The 18,526-nt window shown below is 46.3% G+C and overlaps 3 protein-coding genes across 9 annotated transcripts; all 3 read right to left on the reverse strand.

Moving 5' to 3' along the window:
• On the reverse strand, positions 1 to 7,681 carry tom1 (target of myb1 membrane trafficking protein). Of its 5 annotated transcripts, none has more exons than XM_053851605.1 (16): positions 7,466 to 7,679; positions 6,473 to 6,557; positions 6,329 to 6,407; positions 6,107 to 6,256; positions 5,894 to 6,028; positions 4,481 to 4,615; positions 4,287 to 4,403; positions 3,994 to 4,124; positions 3,811 to 3,853; positions 3,635 to 3,743; positions 3,491 to 3,560; positions 3,075 to 3,138; positions 2,052 to 2,117; positions 1,663 to 1,728; positions 1,353 to 1,392; positions 1 to 599 (listed from the first exon to the last, which is right to left on the reverse strand). In XM_053851605.1, the coding sequence occupies exons 1-16, from the start codon at positions 7,515 to 7,517 to the stop codon at positions 508 to 510; spliced, it is 1,434 nt and encodes a 477-aa protein (XP_053707580.1). In that variant the 5' UTR covers positions 7,518 to 7,679; the 3' UTR covers positions 1 to 507. The 5 variants fall into 5 exon arrangements, with proteins under 5 accessions (XP_053707580.1, XP_053707579.1, XP_053707583.1 ...); XM_053851604.1 differs by having other exon boundaries at positions 3,994 to 4,127; positions 7,466 to 7,676; XM_053851608.1 differs by lacking the exon at positions 4,481 to 4,615 and having other exon boundaries at positions 7,466 to 7,681.
• A 260-nt stretch (positions 7,682 to 7,941) lies between these two features.
• zgc:171844 (uncharacterized protein LOC100151763 homolog) lies at positions 7,942 to 13,445 on the reverse strand. 3 transcript variants are annotated; one of them, XM_053851643.1, is made up of 6 exons: positions 13,243 to 13,445; positions 11,461 to 11,578; positions 10,670 to 10,743; positions 10,482 to 10,596; positions 10,166 to 10,230; positions 7,942 to 10,035 (listed from the first exon to the last, which is right to left on the reverse strand). In XM_053851643.1, exons 1-6 carry the CDS (start codon positions 13,313 to 13,315, stop codon positions 9,923 to 9,925), a joined length of 558 nt encoding a protein of 185 aa, XP_053707618.1. In that variant the 5' UTR covers positions 13,316 to 13,445; the 3' UTR covers positions 7,942 to 9,922. The 3 variants fall into 3 exon arrangements, with proteins under 3 accessions (XP_053707618.1, XP_053707620.1, XP_053707619.1); XM_053851645.1 differs by having other exon boundaries at positions 10,156 to 10,230; XM_053851644.1 differs by having other exon boundaries at positions 13,229 to 13,378.
• Positions 13,446 to 13,850: 405 nt separating this feature from the next.
• Positions 13,851 to 18,454, reverse strand: mfsd6l (major facilitator superfamily domain containing 6-like). Its single transcript, XM_053851586.1, has 2 exons — positions 18,292 to 18,454; positions 13,851 to 17,066 (listed from the first exon to the last, which is right to left on the reverse strand). The coding sequence occupies exon 2, from the start codon at positions 17,055 to 17,057 to the stop codon at positions 15,330 to 15,332; it is 1,728 nt and encodes a 575-aa protein (XP_053707561.1). The 5' UTR covers positions 17,058 to 17,066; positions 18,292 to 18,454; the 3' UTR covers positions 13,851 to 15,329.
• Positions 18,455 to 18,526: the final 72 nt, after the last annotated feature.

Consider the following 18,526-nt stretch of genomic DNA (forward strand, 5'->3'; position numbering starts at 1 on the left):
TAGTGGTTTCAGTTTAATATGGCAGGCGGCCATTAACAGGCAAAAAAAGAGGTCACAAAGGAATGTTGCATGTAAAAAAGGTCTTTTAGTTCCATGAACTGATTAAGAACACAAACACAACACCGTCTGATTAAGAAGCAGCCAAGTTCTGTCGCACAGTGTTTGCTACTGAACACCCTCTCACCCATCCGAATCGTTCACAAATATTCTCCATAATATAATACATCTATGCGCCAAAGTAGACCTCAGAAACAGACTCTTCGACCGCGGATATTGAACCATAAAAAATGTGCAAAGGTTTGCAGTCCACGCACACACACAGACACACGGGACCCCGGTCCACCACGAGTAGAACATCAAACACATGCTGTGCAGGAAGCAGCGAGTCACAGCGAGTCCAAGTCTGTGCCCCATCATGGGCTTGTTTTCCAGTTTGAGCGGGCGGTTAGCGAGTGGTCGGGAGCAGATCCTCGCCGCCGTTGTTAGTGCAGCAGGCTTGGGTCGGCCTCAGGACTCTGAGTGGTTGGTGTTCTGCGAAGCCCGGACGGATGGCAGACGCTCCGCTGCCTCGGCCCGTCCAGCTAAAAACCTGTCGAACTCTACAGGGGGGAGAGAAAACTAGGCTCAACATTTACCCCTCTGGTACAGCTGTTCTTCTTCTACTAACAACACAACTGAACAGTTTAACGTCATTAGACGCCTATTTGGCGCCACCTGCTGGTTAAAGCTGAGAACACAGTTTCCATGACTGCGTTATTACTGATGATCAAACACTGAGAAGCGAGCTAACAAACACGAGCACTTGGCTTCTAACTGACCTTGTCACCAGCCAGTGCAAAATAAGACTCTTTAAGCATAATATAGTGGGTGAACGGTACACAGAGGTAACATTACTTTCTCAAGTTTCACAATTTACGTTTCATTTTGAGTGCTGGTCTTCAGACTGACAGGATCTCACACACGCTACGCAACATTTGCGAAGCTTTGCTTTTATCATATAGAATCATAACGATATATCAATAAAAGGAAAGATTAAAAAAGTGTTTGAATGTCAACAAAAATATGTGATACATATTTCACTTTTGAAAAAATCATTTTCGTCTTCTATTTGATCACAGAACATATTTCACATAACTTGTTTTTATCAACTAAACATTTCCACCTCTAACGCTCTCTTTTAATGGCATGTCACGTGAAATTTCCTTTCCTGGTAATATGTCAACAACGATCCAATACACTGCCATGCTCTGCTCTGAAGTAAAACTCTTGTAAGGCTTGTTATTGTTTAGCACGGTGCTCCAACACTAAACTGTGATCGCCATTTAAACTCAAGTCAGAAAACAAGCGCTCACCTTCACTGGTCACACCATCCGAGTCCTCGTAGTCAGCAAACTAAAAAAACACAGCCACAAATTATGATCATTGTTTGAATAAAAAGCACAATTTTTAATGACGAACGAGGTAAAAACGGTGGCGCCCCCTTTGCCCTACACTGAGTACTACACTAAGATATTTATTTGTTCTGGTGGTGCTGAGTAAATGTACTCAAGTATATTTTCCTAGCAAACTTTCCCTCTGCTTCTCATCAGCCAAATATTGTACGTCTGCCTTGTTCCAACAGAAACAATCCTCATGAGTCGCACAGTGAAAACCTTCACTCACGTCGTCGTCATCCAGCGTCAGCCACTTCTCGATGTCGTCCATCACAGTGGACTGGTTGATCGGGATCTGAGGACGAGTAACACGAGGAGGTGTAAGTGAAGGTAACACGGCAGATCGGGATCGTCACCATGACAACTCAGGCCACTGAAAACATCATGTGCTCACAAGCAGCAACATTCCATGAGGACAAGAATGAGAAGCAGATCAGGGCCACACACCTCTCATGCAGAGCTCCCACTCTGGTGTTCATGCAAACTATCAACATCTAACCAGAAACCAAAACAAAAGTCGCACGGAAAAGATGAGGCTAAATGACGACCATGTGACAGGAGGTATGGGGGGATGAATCTGTGAGGTACGACCAGCACACGGCTCAGGCTTGGACCCACCATTCCTCTCTTTATCATCCAGTCTAACTTGGGTGAGGAGTCATGGGAGGAGGCGGGACTGAACTCCTTCACACAGAGAATAACAGACAGGGAAGTGATGCTTTTGAAGTCAGTCAACAGTCCAGTGAATTTCAGAATCAGAATCTGGCCCAGAATATATACAACAGACACGTTCAGACTCATTAATGCATGAGCAGGTCAGAGATTAGCTACGGATTTAGCATAGCCCCCTGCATTAGTGTCAATACTGTTTCACTGGCTGGCTTGCCACAGTGGAACGCTTCATGAAAGCCAAATGGTTACATACATTTAGGAAAGTCAGTTAAAAAAAAGTGTTCAATGAACTGTAGAATGTGTAAAAATACACCAGATCACAATGTAGAGCATTAATATACAAGCTAAGATAACTACTGATTTGTTTTGTTCGCCATCTCACTTATGTTAATGTACTTTTTTTGTCGTTGAATTACTTTCGGCATTTAACGACTATTTTAATGGGTCAAGACTTATACAATTTTAAAAGGTTACGTAGTTACGTAGCCTCAGTCGACTGCCATCACCATGGGCATCAGTTCAGGCAGGGGAGCCGTCGTAGCCCTGGTTATTTTCAGCAGTATAGAAAATTCCAACACTCATGAATGCAACCAAGACACGTAGATCAGCGCTTCACCCAAGTGTGAGAGAGAAAGAAAGGAAGAAAAGCAGAGGAAGAAACCGGAGCAATGACGCGACATGTAAAAGAGACATAAAATATTCCTCGTCTCTTTCTGCATAAACAACTCGAGCAGGTAGCTTGAAGTGGACAAAAAGTGTCACTGCAGCAGGATTCATGAGACAGGAGAAGTTTGAAACATGTCGAAATTGAAAGTAAAACCCGTTATAATCATTGTCACCCCCACTTATCAAAACAGACGACCTTGGCCATCGCTAACATTGTGTACGTGTTGAAGGACACATTTTTCTTGTCAAAGCTGGGCCACTATGAAGTTATTTTTAATCATAATGAAACACGTCTGTTCTCACCGTTCTGGTGTTGAGCAGCCCATCCGTGGCCCTCGCCAGCCCGTCCACTCCGTCACTCTGTCCACTGAAACACAAGAGATTCTGGCTCTCTGCTGTATTGCACAATAATCCAGATTACACCATCACATTATTCTATATAACAGGATTAGTTAACGCAACACCCAAACAAACGTGTCGTAATGTAAAGTGATTCTTTCCAGTTGCTGTCTGACATGAACAAAAGGCCAAAGAGGTCGTAATAGCTTCCTCATGGCGAGGAGCGGAGGAGCGCTAGAGTGAGCGGGTTGACCTTGATTCTTCAGCTGCAAATGCACCAGCAGAAACATGTCCAACTGGTTTAAAGCTCCTCACGTCGGAACTTTCCCCGACTCAACTCTGTCACGGTTACACCCGCACCATCACCAGGCCATATTTACTTGGGGCTTTGCTGAAGTTCCGAGTCTCTTTTCTGCATCAGAGAGTCCAAGTCGTCGCCGTCACACGTACCTGCCACCCAAACATAAACGAGTTAAGAAGTCGGGTCACGGCTGGGAACGCCAGCTCTCTGCTGCCACACTCACTTAATCTTGCCATGTCGCTGGACAAACTGTCAGATTTGGACTGGCTGAAGGCGCTGTCCTCCGATTGGCTGCCGGCCTGGACGTCAGCCAGGTTCACGTATGTGTGGCTCTGGAAGGGAAGCCAAGATGAAGCCATCTTCAGCCATGGTTTGCTCACAACCTGGGTGGTTCTTTACCTTCTCTGTGGAGTTCTGGCCATTTGTCAATCTCCTCTCGAACCTGCAGACAAGGACATGGTGTCAGAGTCAAGTCAAAGCCATAATTCTCAGCGTTGTGCTCTTCTTCAGGTGCTGCCACCGTTTTCCACCTCGACCGAGACTTCATTTCTACGGCGCTAGCTGACAGAGGCAGAGACACACCGATGGTAGCGGCTGAAGGCCGTGTTCATCTCGTCGTTGGTGGCCAGCAGCTCCTCGATCAGCTTCTCCTCACTGAGCCGCGGCACAATCTTCACGATCCGGTCCTGCATGTCTTTACAAACGGTGTACAGCTGCTAATGACACAACCAGAGAGAGCATGTGTGGGTCGGGGGGGTCGTGGTGGGTCACAAGGTGCGACACAGGCACGACAGGAGATCAGTTAAGGGCCACATCAGAAGGTATTTCTGGAAAACCTGATGTGTATGAGAGAAGGTGGATGGTTCTGAAGTTACCTCCAGGAGCTCCATGTCTGCCTGCTTCACCGTGACCGGGTCCAGCTGACTCATCATGTCTGACATGGTGGTGAGGTTGCTGCGGACCACTCCCAGCTCCGCCTTCAGTGTGTTCACCTGCCGGTGCAAGGTCACGGCTGGGTTAAAGAGGCGGGAAACACAGCGCCTGGCTGAGGCGCAGTGCAGCCGCTCACCTGTGAGGGCGTGAGGGCTTCCCGCCCGTCTAGGATGTGTTTGAGCTCAGAGGTCAGAGGCGGGATGAGAGGGTGTTTGGAAGACAGCACCGCAGCAGGGAGCGTAGTGACAGCAGGACCGTTGCCAGGCGGAGTCTGGACAGTCAAGAGCGCAAATCACCCGAGAGAAACGAGAGGGAGAACCAGGGAAGCACACCGAAACACCAGTTGGTGAGAGGCAGAGAGAGGAAGGAAGAGAGTGAGAGCGAGAGAGAGAATCTTTGCAGCGCTATAACGCATATTTTGGACACAGGTCACAGGCACGGAGCGTCAGCCATTTTTACAGTCCTTGTCACTCCTAGATGTTTTGAGCGAGGTGGCCATTTTGTAAACTTCAAGTCTAAGTTGGTAAATACAAACATTTGAAGGCCCAAACATGAACTTGTGAGAGGTAAGGGAGGCAGGGGAGAGGGGCGTCATACAAGGAGATGAAAGAAAAGTAGTCTTGAATTTAACTTTGCCACTTAAATATTATAAAACAAGGACAAGATGGGAAAAAATACTCCATGACTTTATATGTTTAATATACTATTTTATTAGATACAGTTTCATTTACTATTTTTTTTGCAATATCTTTTATTCATGTATTTGTTTTTAGGGAAATGATGCTAAAATGAGTATTACACAGTAAATTAATCTTGTTATGTTCAATCTATTACAATTTAACAGCCATAGGGGAGGAAAAACTGTCATGAAATGGGATGATTATATCAATGAATACAATACAATCATATTCAACTAGTAAAGAAAGTTATCTTCCAGTGCACGTTACCCATGTCCCATCATAGCAGTGACCACTACGGTCCTGTAAAGCTCCCTCTTGCTGCTCCTCTGACATCATCGATAACTACATAATGGCATCATAACTAGGTTTTCGTCCCTTAATCGTGTCTATATTTCTGCTGTCATGTTTAAAAAAAACATTAAAACATGTCTCACAAAATATCTTCAGAATAACAATCACATTTGAATGTTCACTTTCAGAGAAGAATCTGCAAAAGGGAAGTCATGAATTAAAGAAGCACGGCGGATTTCCGAGTAATTTTAATGGGAAGGGCGTCTCCTTCCTGAGGCCTGCTTCGAATTCAAGCTCCAATATTGACTCTTCCTTTTCAACATTCATATCAAAGTTAATATCTTAAACTCCAGTTTTGACTCATCTCACTCTTCATTTTTGGACATAACTGCTTTGTTTTACTGGTTAGCGTCACAGCAGTTTGAGCCTGCTAGCTTTAGGCAGCATCAATCATTAAACGTGAAAGTAAAGACAAACACTGAATGTGTACTTTTAAAACATGCACATAAAGTGCTACGGATGTTGTTTAACTTGTTATAATTGTTTGTTTCAGAAGATGAAAATGCTTGTGTTTGTACCTTTTTGGGAGCTGGAACTGGCGAGTATCCGTCCAGCTCTGTCATGGGAAACTCCAGCCCTTTCCTCCGCAGGTCTTCATACACCGACACCACACCCGTCAGGTCAGGTGAGCTACGGAATGCGTCAGCCCACGCCTTAGCAAACAACAACAAAGAGACATCTGAGCAGGCGGACGACACCGAGCACGGACGACTCCCAACACTCTCCCACACCTGAATAATGCTGAGGACTCTGTCGTGCAGGACCAGGGGAGGGTTGTTCCGTGGGATGATCGACCGGACAAGAACACCTTCGATGAAATCCCTGGTGGTCACCAGGATGTGAAATCTGTAGCCGCAGTTCTTCACACAAGTCTCCAGAACCTGGCCACCAAAACAACGTCCCTTGAAGCGGTTTGAGAAGAACAAACACTCTGGCATGCGAGAGCCGCTCACCGTGAGCGCCAGCATCACTTCCTTGAAGTTCTTGTTCCCAACGATCCTTTTCCTGATCGCTTTGACGGCATCTCTGGGCCTGGAATCAGAGACCGGTCAGAAGGCGTCTTAGATAGGCGTCTTAGATAGTAAACACAAACACACCCTTCCTCTAAGCTGTTGATCATATCACAGATCTCCATGTTGAGGGCCCAGTCTTCCGACGGCAGGCTGGCTCCGGTTGCACGCTCTGTGGGAAGTTACAAGCATTTCAACAGGGCAATATTAACAAAGGAAATGTGCTTATTGATCCGCTCCTCAGCTGCTGAGATACCACACACACCGTTCCCGACTCATCCAGACACTCCCCGCACCAGGACAACTCTATATCCTGTTGCCAGGTGCCGTGCGGACTGCACTTAACATGACTGGGGTCACCAGGTCGTACATTCAGACTGGATGTATTTCACTCCAGCTCAGCGGCGTCACGGAATCCCTCATTTTCTTTTAGTATGATGACAAAAACATGCAACACTGTCATAGATCTATAATTACAGAACATGCTTCTGCTTTCTAACATCATTTATCACATAGGTCTGTTCTATCGAGCTAGTGTACATTTTTGGGCTAAACAGAGCACCATTTTCTTCATGGGCACCTGCTAATAAATGAGCAGGTGCCCGATACGTCACAAGCAAAAAATGTTTTTGTACATGAATGTATACACTATATATATATATATATATATATATATATATATATATATATATATATATATATATATATATATAACAGACGTATTGCCTTGTTTCTATCAATCGTTTAAAAACGCATTAAGGAGCATCGGCTAAATGTCCATCAGATGTGGGTCACCAGCATCCCGCTGTCCTATTGGTCAGTTCGAGTGCCACAAAAGCGACCAATTAGAGTTTCCGAAAAAATGAACTTAGCCCCGCCTTCCTTCCAGCGATTGCCTACTTACGGTGTCAATCAAAGCGTAAGCCGTTGCGCTTCTGTCAGTCAAGAATAAATGAATTAAAATAGGATAGTCGAATCAATGGCATACTACAGATGATTGAATGAGAACGATTGTCTAGTTGGATTAAAAACAGGGCGAGGAGAATGAGGAGAATGGCTCGGCTGTTTCCGTCAACTCACCGATGCCCTGTCCCACCGGAGTGCTGAACGGGTTCCCCAGTAAAAACTCCATGTTCGGGGCAGTGGAGGACCCAGTCGAGCGCCGAGGTCCCTGAGATGGGAGCACCAGGCAGCGCCGCTCCTCACTGCAGCAGACCGCCGCCGCTGCTGCTCGCACAACGAACTAGAGCACCAGTTGCTCGACGTCACGACTTAAAGGGACAGAACCAGATCAGGTTCTACTGGAAGCGCCCCCACCGTTCAGATATTGAACTGCAAGTCGTCGTGACGTTTACAATGTGGAATGACAGGAGCGAACGCTTTGAAACTAATTTAAGGGGATTCATTTTAAAGACTAAATGATAAATCAAAGTGCATTAGAGAGCAAAGAATTTAATGCTGCTCTTATCCAACAATAACAACACGACAAGGAGGTAAATACGTACAGTTGAGTATGATGTATATTTCCAGACTCACTGATGACTTACAGCAGGAAAAACAGTACTTCAAGTGAAGTTATTTATTGATAACACACCTGTGTACAAAAACACCTGTGAATAACAATGTCAACAGCGACGACGCAATAACAGCTCAGATCACAAAGAGCAACACTTAAGGCAACATAAGCAGCAGAAGACCATGCTTTGGAGGTTAAGTCAGCGACGGTCTGAGCGTTCCCAGGCTTCAGCTGAAATCCCAAAGTCCTTCAGGCCCCACTTGGCTGAGTCTTTTCAACGTAGCCAAGGGAGACCAGGATGTGAGTGTTTACCAGGGATAATTGAGCCAAAGGGACGTGGGGAGCAGTTCTACTGCATCAGAATAATATTTGCTCCTCTCCCAGAGACTTCACTGTCAAGACACATTGTTCTTTAATAAGACTTGTCAAGCGAAGAAGCGTTCCTCTGGACGGTTCTTGTGACAAGGAGTCGGACGTGTAGTTTCACTTTTCTTCATGAGACAGCAGTGGGTCCAAAAGTAAACAGTGCTGGCAGCAACCCAGACTTCAAGCACCACGGTTACATCACTCTCATGTGTCAAAATCAAGGCCGAGGTCACCGACCTGCTGCTCCAAGGGCCCTGCGTGGCCCACAGGGCTGTCAATGTTTCCGTACACACTTCTGAAATCTCGTTATATAATAAATGATATCCCACTCAAATACTGAGTTCTCCAATAATTACAAATGGTGGAACACTTACGATGGTTATTACAGGAACATTTTTTTTCTACTCCCTTGAGTCCAGAGTTCAAGCTTAATTGTCCAAAATTGATCTGAAAATTAAAACAAAAATGGATGCCGATGAAAGTGATGTATGACATTATCTTCCATTTCCACATTTAATGCCAATAACTTCCTAATTTCTTTGACCTGCAACCTCAACTGGCTCTAACATTTTGGCCCCTAGCCTGACTGAGTTTGATGCTCCCGCCTCTCAAGGGCTTGAAGCTAGCATCCCTCACTGCTGCCTCTTTGGATCGGTACTGACCACTGCCTGACCTCATGGCTGGTGAGTGTATTTCCTCCACAGCCCTTCTCCTTTGTAAAAGCCCACGTTTCCATCGGGGTTTCTTCTCAGCGGTCGACTGCACCACCTCTTTTATCCTCCCACATTTCAGCACACGATACCACGGGATCAAAACCTGAACTGCAGGCAGAAACGAAAAAAATAAAATAAAAAAACATCGTCCGTCAAAGCAGAATAAGAAGTGTGAAGCAGAGAAAGTTTATAATTGGCCGCATCACTTTTCCAGGGAACGTTAAATGCCTACGAGCAGAAAGCGCTGGCCGACTGGATCCCAATTAGAGCAGACTGACAGTAAGTTGTGAGCTCAGGCTCTGCCTCGCCTCATGTGCAGCCAGAGCAGCTTGAAAGCCACCGCGACAGCTGTTATCAGCGACAGCCACAACCCGGCTGTGACCATAATGGTGGGCGTGATTTCTCCGGCTCCTGGTCAGCAGCTTGTGTAGAAAAACGTTTGAGCCTTTAAATGCATGCGCTGCAGGAGTCACACGAACATTACAGGCCAGATCAACATCCAGAAATGTCTAATGGGTAACCACAAAGGTGACGGAATTTGGGGGTAAACCGAAGGAAAAAGGATTTGTTGATTCACATAGTCATCATGAGTCACAGTGCAGCACAGTAACCTTGTTAAGAATATCTACCTCACTTATTTCAAAAGCTTAAATACACTTCTGTCAGACATGTGAACCTGTTTCTGGATCTGCACCGCTCCCTAGGGGCCACAGGAGGCGGGCCAAGTGTCTCAGATATGTGCGACCATTTAGGCTGGGTGATGAACACTGCACACCCAGAAGAAACAAAACAAGATCTCAGTCGAGTCCAGGGCCACAAGATGTTCTCCTCCGACCTGTGTTCGAGCAGTGAGCCCTCAGTTTGACACCCTACAATATCATGACAGAAACCCTTTCTGTTGTGTTGAAGCTTCAACTCCTTCCAGTGACATGGAAATCAGTGTTACATGACAGAGCAAGTGAAGCCGCAGCAGTCTTTCAGCAGCGTCAGTCCGGTTTTGGCAATGAACGGCGTCCGCTGAGTTTTTGGCGCCACCTGGTGGCGATGGCGCGCTCCTGACAGTGAGAGAGAAGAAGCTTTCAGAAACAAGATTACAGAGACCAAACTCAGGCAAAACACAGAAGGATTCCATCCCAGGGTTTCCCAGCTGACATTTTAACTTGATGGCTTCGGACCTTCACTGACCTTTCGTCGCTCCAGACATCCTGGATTGGAGAAACGAAGCCATTTCTCTGTCTTCCTCGCGCTCTCTGCAGAGACAACACGTCCTTCACGCAATCATTCCTCATCATCCTGTTTCCCCGCGTTAAATGTCACAGGACCGGATCAGGTGCGGACCAAATATCAACCACAGGAAAACATAATTGCTTGTAGAGGCATTTCATTTACTTTTAAATTCCTAATATCTTTCATCGTATATGTGAGTATTTCATTGAAATTTGCAGGGAAATGGCTGCTAAATCTAAAGGTCCAGCCTGGTGAGTCGACAGTTTCTGCTCACCTGAGCCTCTCGAACTCGACGTCCTCCACCAGGAAGTCTCTGGTCTCCACCAGTTTGTTGATCTGCTGCAGCAACTCCTCTTCTCTGTCTCGATGCTCCTTGGACTTCTCGGCGTCTGCCAGGTGACATGATGTCGAACATAAAACAAGGTTTCTGCGGGACGAAACTAGGCATCGCAATCACCTCACCTGGAGTGGAGATGAGCGCCTGCAGCTCCTTCTTCAGGTGAGTGATTTCTTTACACAGCTGGATGTCGTCCATCCTGGAAGACAAAGAGTCAGACGGGGTTTGGACAGCGGGAGGAAACTGGAATTCCCGCAGGAAGCCTTCACCACAGCAGACGAAAATAGACCGCTTACTGACATGAATAACCATCAACGGCAGCAGCAAACATCACAAGCCGACTTCAGTTATAAATATTGGCAAAACACAATTTCCTGTGGATGTTGGCGGCGCTGGACTCAGGTCAAGCTGAGTCTCTGCTTTATTAGGGAGTGACTCACGTGTTTCAGTATCAGATGTCATTTCTTTCTTTTTGACTCAGCCGACACACGCATCTTATCTGGCGGTGTTATTACAGGATGAGAAAAAATGAATATGTCTGCATAAAAATACTTTTTTTTCCCTCCAAACAAACTATTTCTATCTCAAAATATTAGACATAAAAGGACATGGATATGTCTCTAATTCAGAGGGCTCACACACAGATACTTTTCATCCTCCCACCTGAGCACAACAGCGGCTTCTATAGTGTGAAATAATGAGGAGGAAAATCATTCTAACAATGAAAAATGTGTGTGAGTGTGAGGCTGCGCTTGGCTGCCTCCTCTCCAGCGATCTGACACTGCGATTCCTGGGGGACGGACTCCGCAGGGGAGCGTCTCCAGGGGTCCGGATCACCACGCAGCGGAACAGATGTGACAGCCAACACCGGCTCCAGCTCCTGGCAGGGCTTCTGTCAGGCGCACGTGAGGCTCACATGTATCTGAGCTCAGACTCCCGCCGCACCAGGACGTCTCGTATCCGCTCTATTTTGACCAGCTCGCCTTCGATGTCGTCCACGGTGATGGATGAGTCAGCCATCGAAATGACGTCTTCTGGAGACAGAGAAACAGGGAGCTATTTCAGAGTGATAATAGGAGCTCCATGGCAACAGTGAGGCTAGCTGATGGATGGAGTTGTAGTTATGAGGAGGAGAAAAGTCACACAGAATGAAGAGGCGATGAGGAGAGTGCAGGCAGGGTGGATCCGGAGGAGATGACTGTGACTAAGGAGGCAGAGGAGTCAACAACAGCTGAGCCTATCATGAGGAGAGGTTTGGGCACATAGCTCGGGAGGACAGATGGTTGGGAGGAGAGGAGAAAACTACAGTTAAACCCTCAAACTGAAGAGCATCATTTTGAGTTTCAGAGCAGCTGGTATTGAGGTCAGAGTTAGAAGAATCAGTTGTCACAGTGTTGTCGTCAGACACCTGAGACCAAGACAAGATCACAGCACAGAGTACGAGTTTGAAAACATTTCAGTTCTTGATTTATTTTTGGGGATAAATGTTTCTTCTCCAGTCAAAAATAAGCACGCACATGACCAATAGAGTGGAGCTTCTGGATTCAGGGCCCTCAAAGTCTGGGACTTGCTCTCTGGAGGCTGTGGTCTCGACTGCAGCGCTGGATGTCACCAGTGATCCAGAGATGATGCTGGTTAACACCCCACCCCTCCTCCCTGCAGCCTCCCACTCCTCCTCACCCGGAGCGATGACTCATCCGGTTCAGCCTCAGATTGGCTTCTAATTACCTGACCTGGTGTTATCATCCGCTGAAGGAGGAAGAACAAACACACAAGCCCCCCGCCCCCCACAGAGTCTTCATCAGGCTCCCGAATTCACTCTTTAATTTCACCCTGTCACAATTAATTACACTCCAGCCTCGTCAGGTTTACCAGCGGAGGAAGTGGTCTGGAGTCACTCTGCATGTTAGAGAGTGTCACAGGGACTCAGCTGTAGACATGGCTACAAGACGTTGGCCGGAGGAGCTTGACATGAAGCGTGAATGCTGTCAGACACTGCAGGAATGCTGCAGGCTGCTGTAAACGCTGACATGCAGCGGACAATATCGTCTTTAGTTGCAAATAAAGTCCACAAAAAAATAATGTGATGAAGACATCAAAGTGTTTTAAAATAGAAAAAACAAAATAAAAACATGTTTTAGAAATCTACAATACAAAAGGAAATATCAAGTAATTAATATCATCAATATCAAAAACGTAATGGCATTAAAAAGGAGAAAATTCCAAGACAATTAATCTAACAAAAATACCCAATAATCCGTACATTTTATCATTTAAAATATACACTATTACACAATACATATTTTGAAAGATAATAAAACATAATTCACTTATGACGAATGAAAATTAAATCTAGCTCATGATGAATAAACATCAGTGAAACCTACTCTGCACTTCTGCGATAAATTAACACCCAGAAATCAGCAACTGTTTCCATCAGAGACGGGAAATAGTTCCAAACGTTTCACATTAGCAAATATCCTAAACACTGAAATTATACATACATAATGATGACAAGAAATCAGAAATATTTTTTGGGGTCGATAACAGTTTTTGAAGGAATTAAGTTTGCAAACCATTTGCCTACAAGTGGAGATATTTTTAGTCTGCAGAAAACGAAAAAACAATAGCAATGATGCGCATAAATGACTAGAACAGGCAGGACCCGTGTAACTCATTCCCACCGATGTCAACTCGCCTGATGTGTCCGTGTCCTCCAGCGTCTTCCCCACAGCTCCGTACTGGTTGGAACGTTTCTTCTGCTTCTCCATGTCGCGCCAGCACAACTCCTCTGCTCAGGCGGTGTCAAACAAAGACTTCACTGACATGGAAGCGTGTCACCGGAGCGGTGCTGGGGTCGCATGTGCGACGACGAACACGCGTCTGCAGCTTTCGGATCTAGAACCGAGAGTGGAGGACGTGGACAGGCGATGCTGCTGCTCAGAGGCTCCACCTCCTGGTGAGCTGGAGCATCACACAAAGCAACAGATGCCGGGGCGTCTAAAAATAAATATTCGGAATATTCACTCAATGGACACAACAAACATAATGTTGTAATTAGTTGCTAAATTGTGACGCCTAAGGACAGATTAGCGCCAAATTCCTCCAAGAACATTCATGGAAGACGAAATATCGGGGAGTTAAAATGTTATGTTTGTGTCAGAAACGTCCACCGCCACTCACCTACTTGGGGAACAAAATATCAAGCTTTTATCTCAAACAGCTGTTTCAGTTATACTCAGAATAATCATGATAATAACAGATCCATCTCATTTCAACTCGTGTAGCCAGTTTTTCATGGTTAGAAATGACAAATGTAGTTTATTCTATTTAATATATACAAAACAAAAGCAGGACGCTCTGCCTCCTCCAGACACGTCAACTTATTTATTCATTCTAGCAGTGAAACAGACACCTGCTGAGTGTTTGGTCGGCTGCTCGACGGTGGCACAGGAGAATAGATGGCATTCATCTGTGAACAGCTTCCCTGACAAAGTCCCAGACATTAGAGTACTCGATATTTACAACTGACACTTTCAGCCAGGAATTTCAAAGAAGTCAAAAGCAGCATGAGATGCAGTGTCGGCACCACAAGGAGCAGCGGCACGAATTCGCTTCATGTGATCGACAGACATCATCAAACAGAAGCTCAACCGAGGTGAACACAAAAACCTGTTCTTGACAGAGCAGAGCCGCTTCCTGCCAAGGTTTATTTAGGTTAAGTATCAACAGAGACATTTCCATGTGCAACAGGCAAACAACAGGCAACACTCTTCAGCTCAGATATTCGGCATTTGTTTCGGGAAGATGGGTCTGAAAGGCTTCGAGAGGCTCAGCTGGGTGCGGTGAAGCAGGATGTTGCCAACTGTTCCACCCCACCTTGTGCACACGTCTTGTATTTACTCTCACGGTGAAGTCGGGTTGTGATGTCTGAAGAAGCTAAGCTGTGTTTGTCCTCCACCCACACTGTCCTGCGCTGCGTTCACTGACCTCTTCTTCTGGAGCGAGAGGCGGCTCTCATCAAGTCTCACTGCAACCGAGGCGCAACATTTCCACAGTTCACACATTCATCGTGTTTGTTATTAGGATAAAGAGTTGACCAGCAGCACTGCAACCCATAAGCAAGATCCTCAGTTCCCCTCCGTTACGTGAGAGTCACACACCTCCTGAGTAAATACACAGCTGAGTGAAGGTTTGAAGCACTGGATACACTTAGCACAATACTTTTTATGAACTACCCCAAGTTACTGAGAGTAATGAAGATAAACAAATACATCTTATTTATAATCGACCATTGAAAGTTGCATATCACCTCACATTCATCGCTCATGTCACCAATGTTTATCCAAATGAATGGTGATGGCACAGACATGACTTTGTTTGCGTGGGAGGCTGCATCAAAACCTGCCAATCAGAGAGCAGCTCGAACTGTTTTTATGCAGCTTTGCCGCACTTTTTTCGAGCCGTGACTGCAAGGTGTTTTCCAGCACATCATTATTCATTCTCCGTTTGACTATCGGGTAGTTGTAAATATGACAGTAATAATAAATTAAAGGTTGAATTTGACCAGTTTGTCATCTGGTCACACTAGTTTGGCACATTACCTTTCTTCACATAAAGATCAATCAATTGTTTTACAAAAAGTTCATTGTTTCCAGCTGCATCATATCACTGACCCCAGCAGTCACTTAGCTAGCGTGAGCTAAAACAGCCTTGAAACGGGTTTAATTTGCTCAGAAAAGGCACGTTGAGAGTGTGGTTGTCCTCGCTGGTCACTGGCGGCACTCAGTGGTTGATCCTCCTTCCATAGTTGTTATTGCTACGATCGTCGGCCAGGGCTTTATCCAGCCAGTCCCGCTCCTGGTCCGACCCAGAGTCGCTGGCTTCACTGGCATCAGCTGCCAGGAGTCTGGAGTAATTGATCCTGTGCTGACGCGGCGCCTTCAACTGTAGGAAAGGCAGAGAGGCGCACCAGAGGATCAGCACCAGCGCCACGCCTCTGAACGACCACAGCAGTCCGACCTTATGGGCCAGGAATCCCCCGGCGAAGCTCCCAAAGCTGCAGCCCAGATGAAGGGCCAGCGATTGATAGAGTCTGCTCACACTCCGCTCAGCTCCGGGGGTCGCGACCTCATTGCACTGGATCTTCACAGCCCACCAGAACCCCCCGACGCTGAAGCAGCTCATAACCTGAGCAGGCAGAGCGGCCCACGGGCCCCAGAGGAAGGAGTAGTAGAATACTTGGAGGGCAAGAATGGCGGCTCCCACCGTGAGCAACCGACCTGAGCTGAGGAGTCGAGAGACGCGCGCGGCCATGAAGGGGTAGCAGGCCTGAGCTAGCAGGGCGGCGGCTAACGTGAGCCCCATATGAAGCTCCGTGCTGCCCTGGTCCTGCATTTCCCAGAGGAGGAAGTTGTCAGCAGTGGAGATGGCCATCCCAAACAGCAAGGTGGTGGCCAGGCAGAGGACGGCGCGCGGTGAGCCGTGCACCAGCTGCATGGCTTTGACCATCCGGTGCAACTTCTCCCGCTTTTTATTCAGGCTCAGAGGAAGGAACATGGCCACAGGCAGGATGAGCGCAGCCAGAGCCGAGTAGCAGAAGAAGTGCACGGCGCTCCTGGGAATGTGTCGGACCACGTGGCACTTCAGGTGGTCGACCAGCAACCCAGACCCCCCAACACCGACCGCAGCTCCGAGGAGACCCCACCATCCGGTCCGACTGCTGCCGACGTAGCGGTCCGATGCATCTGCGAAATCTAGATGATCGTGCAGCCCGTCGTCGGCCGTCCACTCCAGGGGGGCCGACACCAGCTCCCACGCTGACACGATGATGAGGACCAGGAAGAAGCTCTGGTCCTTGGCATCCATCTTCTTCAGTTTAGCTAAGAAGTCCAAAGGTCCTTTGGCATTCTTCTCCTGGAGATCATAAGGAAAATAGGACCTCTTCTTTCTAACCAGAGACGCAGAGCTGTGAGAAACAGACGCTGTAGGGATGTTGGGCTGAAACCCATGATCTGGGCTGGATCGGTTCTGTTCTGGATGAGATTTAAGAGTGAGATTGTTTGTCACAAACACAGCCTGAGTGACAGCAGCTCTGCTCTCGGGGGTCATGAACGTGGATGGAGGAGCAGCAGCAGCAGCTTTGGTGGTGATCAGAAGGTGATCCGATCTCAGATCTGACATGTTGCAGGCTCTGAGCTCGGCGCTGACATCGGCAGGAGGCAGAAGCAGCACGATCAGAACCACCAGGGCCGAGGACGCGATCGAGGCGTTGATTACCGTACGCCGCTTGTTGTAGTGTTCCGCCAGCAGGCTGGAGAGCGGACACCAGACCAAAGCGATGAGATGTTTGGTTCCCATGACGATGCCGGCCATGGCGGGAGTCAGGCCCAGCTGTCGGAAGTAGAGCGTGAGGAAGGGAAGCAGGCAGCTGTTGGCGCACGAACACAGGAAGTTGAAGAAGCCAGCCACAGCCAGAGTCCGGCTGACGTCGATCTGTTTGTTCCACCTCATGGTTCTCGTCTAGAATGTTCCAGGAACACAAACACAACACTTCAGAGACAGACAAACAAATACTCAACACTTTGTCAACAATCGACCTCAAACAATAACAAAGCCTTCACTTACAGACTTCACTAGTCTCTGCCCTTAGATTTGAAAGTTATCTATTAAATGAAACACTAATTTCATAACTAATAAATGACACAACTTACTCTGCAGTTAAGATGGACATTTTATCAACATCACTGTATCCATGAGCTGAATATAAAAAGGCACTGCATGCAAAAATAAAGTCTTGATTATTAAAAACGATGAGTAATAAACCCACAAAACGTCATTGACATTCAGTGAGGAGGAGGCACCAAATGTGCCAAATACAATATTAGCTTCGGATTCATCTTCCAAAACTTATTCATAAACCATTTGTGAAGGAGGAAAATACAATGTTGCATGTCCCTCAAAAATAAGTCACTGAAGCAGTCTGGTGAGAAGAACCTGCCCTCACTGTTACACTGGTCTGACATGGTCTACTCTGGTTATGTCTTCACCGCATGCATGAATCAAACTCAACCTGTTCTTCCACTGAGAAGATAAGGTCAAGAAAGGTCGAGAAACCACTTTGTTTTATTTTGCTCGGTTTAACAAGACGACGCTGCGCTCATAACATATGCACCTATAATAATACAGTACAAACCTTATGTTACAAAAACAAAACAAACACTCAACATTTCCATTAGCTTCACTTGGATTACCGACGAAATCAACATTTATTAAAGAGCCATTGTTTTCACAGTGAGTGAGTCAGAGTAGATCCTCATTGACCCAGCAAATCACACTTCACAATAATTATCATGTATTAATTAAACTGTATTAAACATGCAAAACAAATTATAGATAAAGTTTTGTGCGTTTTCGTAGCAGAAGAGCCAGAAGCAGTGAGTCCTTGCAGGTTTGAGTTGACACAAAATTAACATATTATTCAAAGGCAAATGCTAAATATTGAGTCATCCCAGTTCATTTCAGCACTTTTTTATTTTTATATTCATAATAATGCAACTTTAAGGATGTTAAACAGCAAACCATCTAAATGGCAGGTTCATGAAATTAGTTTGAAGTTATCTGAATGTCGCAGAACAAACCTGAAATTTCAATATTGCGACATAAAAAAAGTGCTTTCGAAAGAGTTTGACCAACATTTAATGTTTGTTTTGACAGATGAACCGTAAGAAGAACCAGTCGGACTCACCTGTCAGGATGTGGCCAATTCCACGTGCCGTCTTCTCACGAAAAATAACCTTGTGGTTCAAGATAACATTTCCTCATTGTCCACCAGTGCGGGTTTGCAGATAGATTTTTAGCGTTTCTGTAAACATTTGTTCACTTCTGCGTCAAACACCTGTCGCTTTCTCGGCCCGGTGATGACGTCAGCTTTAACAGCGACCGTGAGCGCAGCGCCACCGCATGGCCCGGATGGTACAGTG

This window comes from Synchiropus splendidus, chromosome 19, assembly GCF_027744825.2.
Source record: "Synchiropus splendidus isolate RoL2022-P1 chromosome 19, RoL_Sspl_1.0, whole genome shotgun sequence".
NCBI classification, from domain to species: Eukaryota; Metazoa; Chordata; class Actinopteri; order Syngnathiformes; family Callionymidae; genus Synchiropus; species Synchiropus splendidus.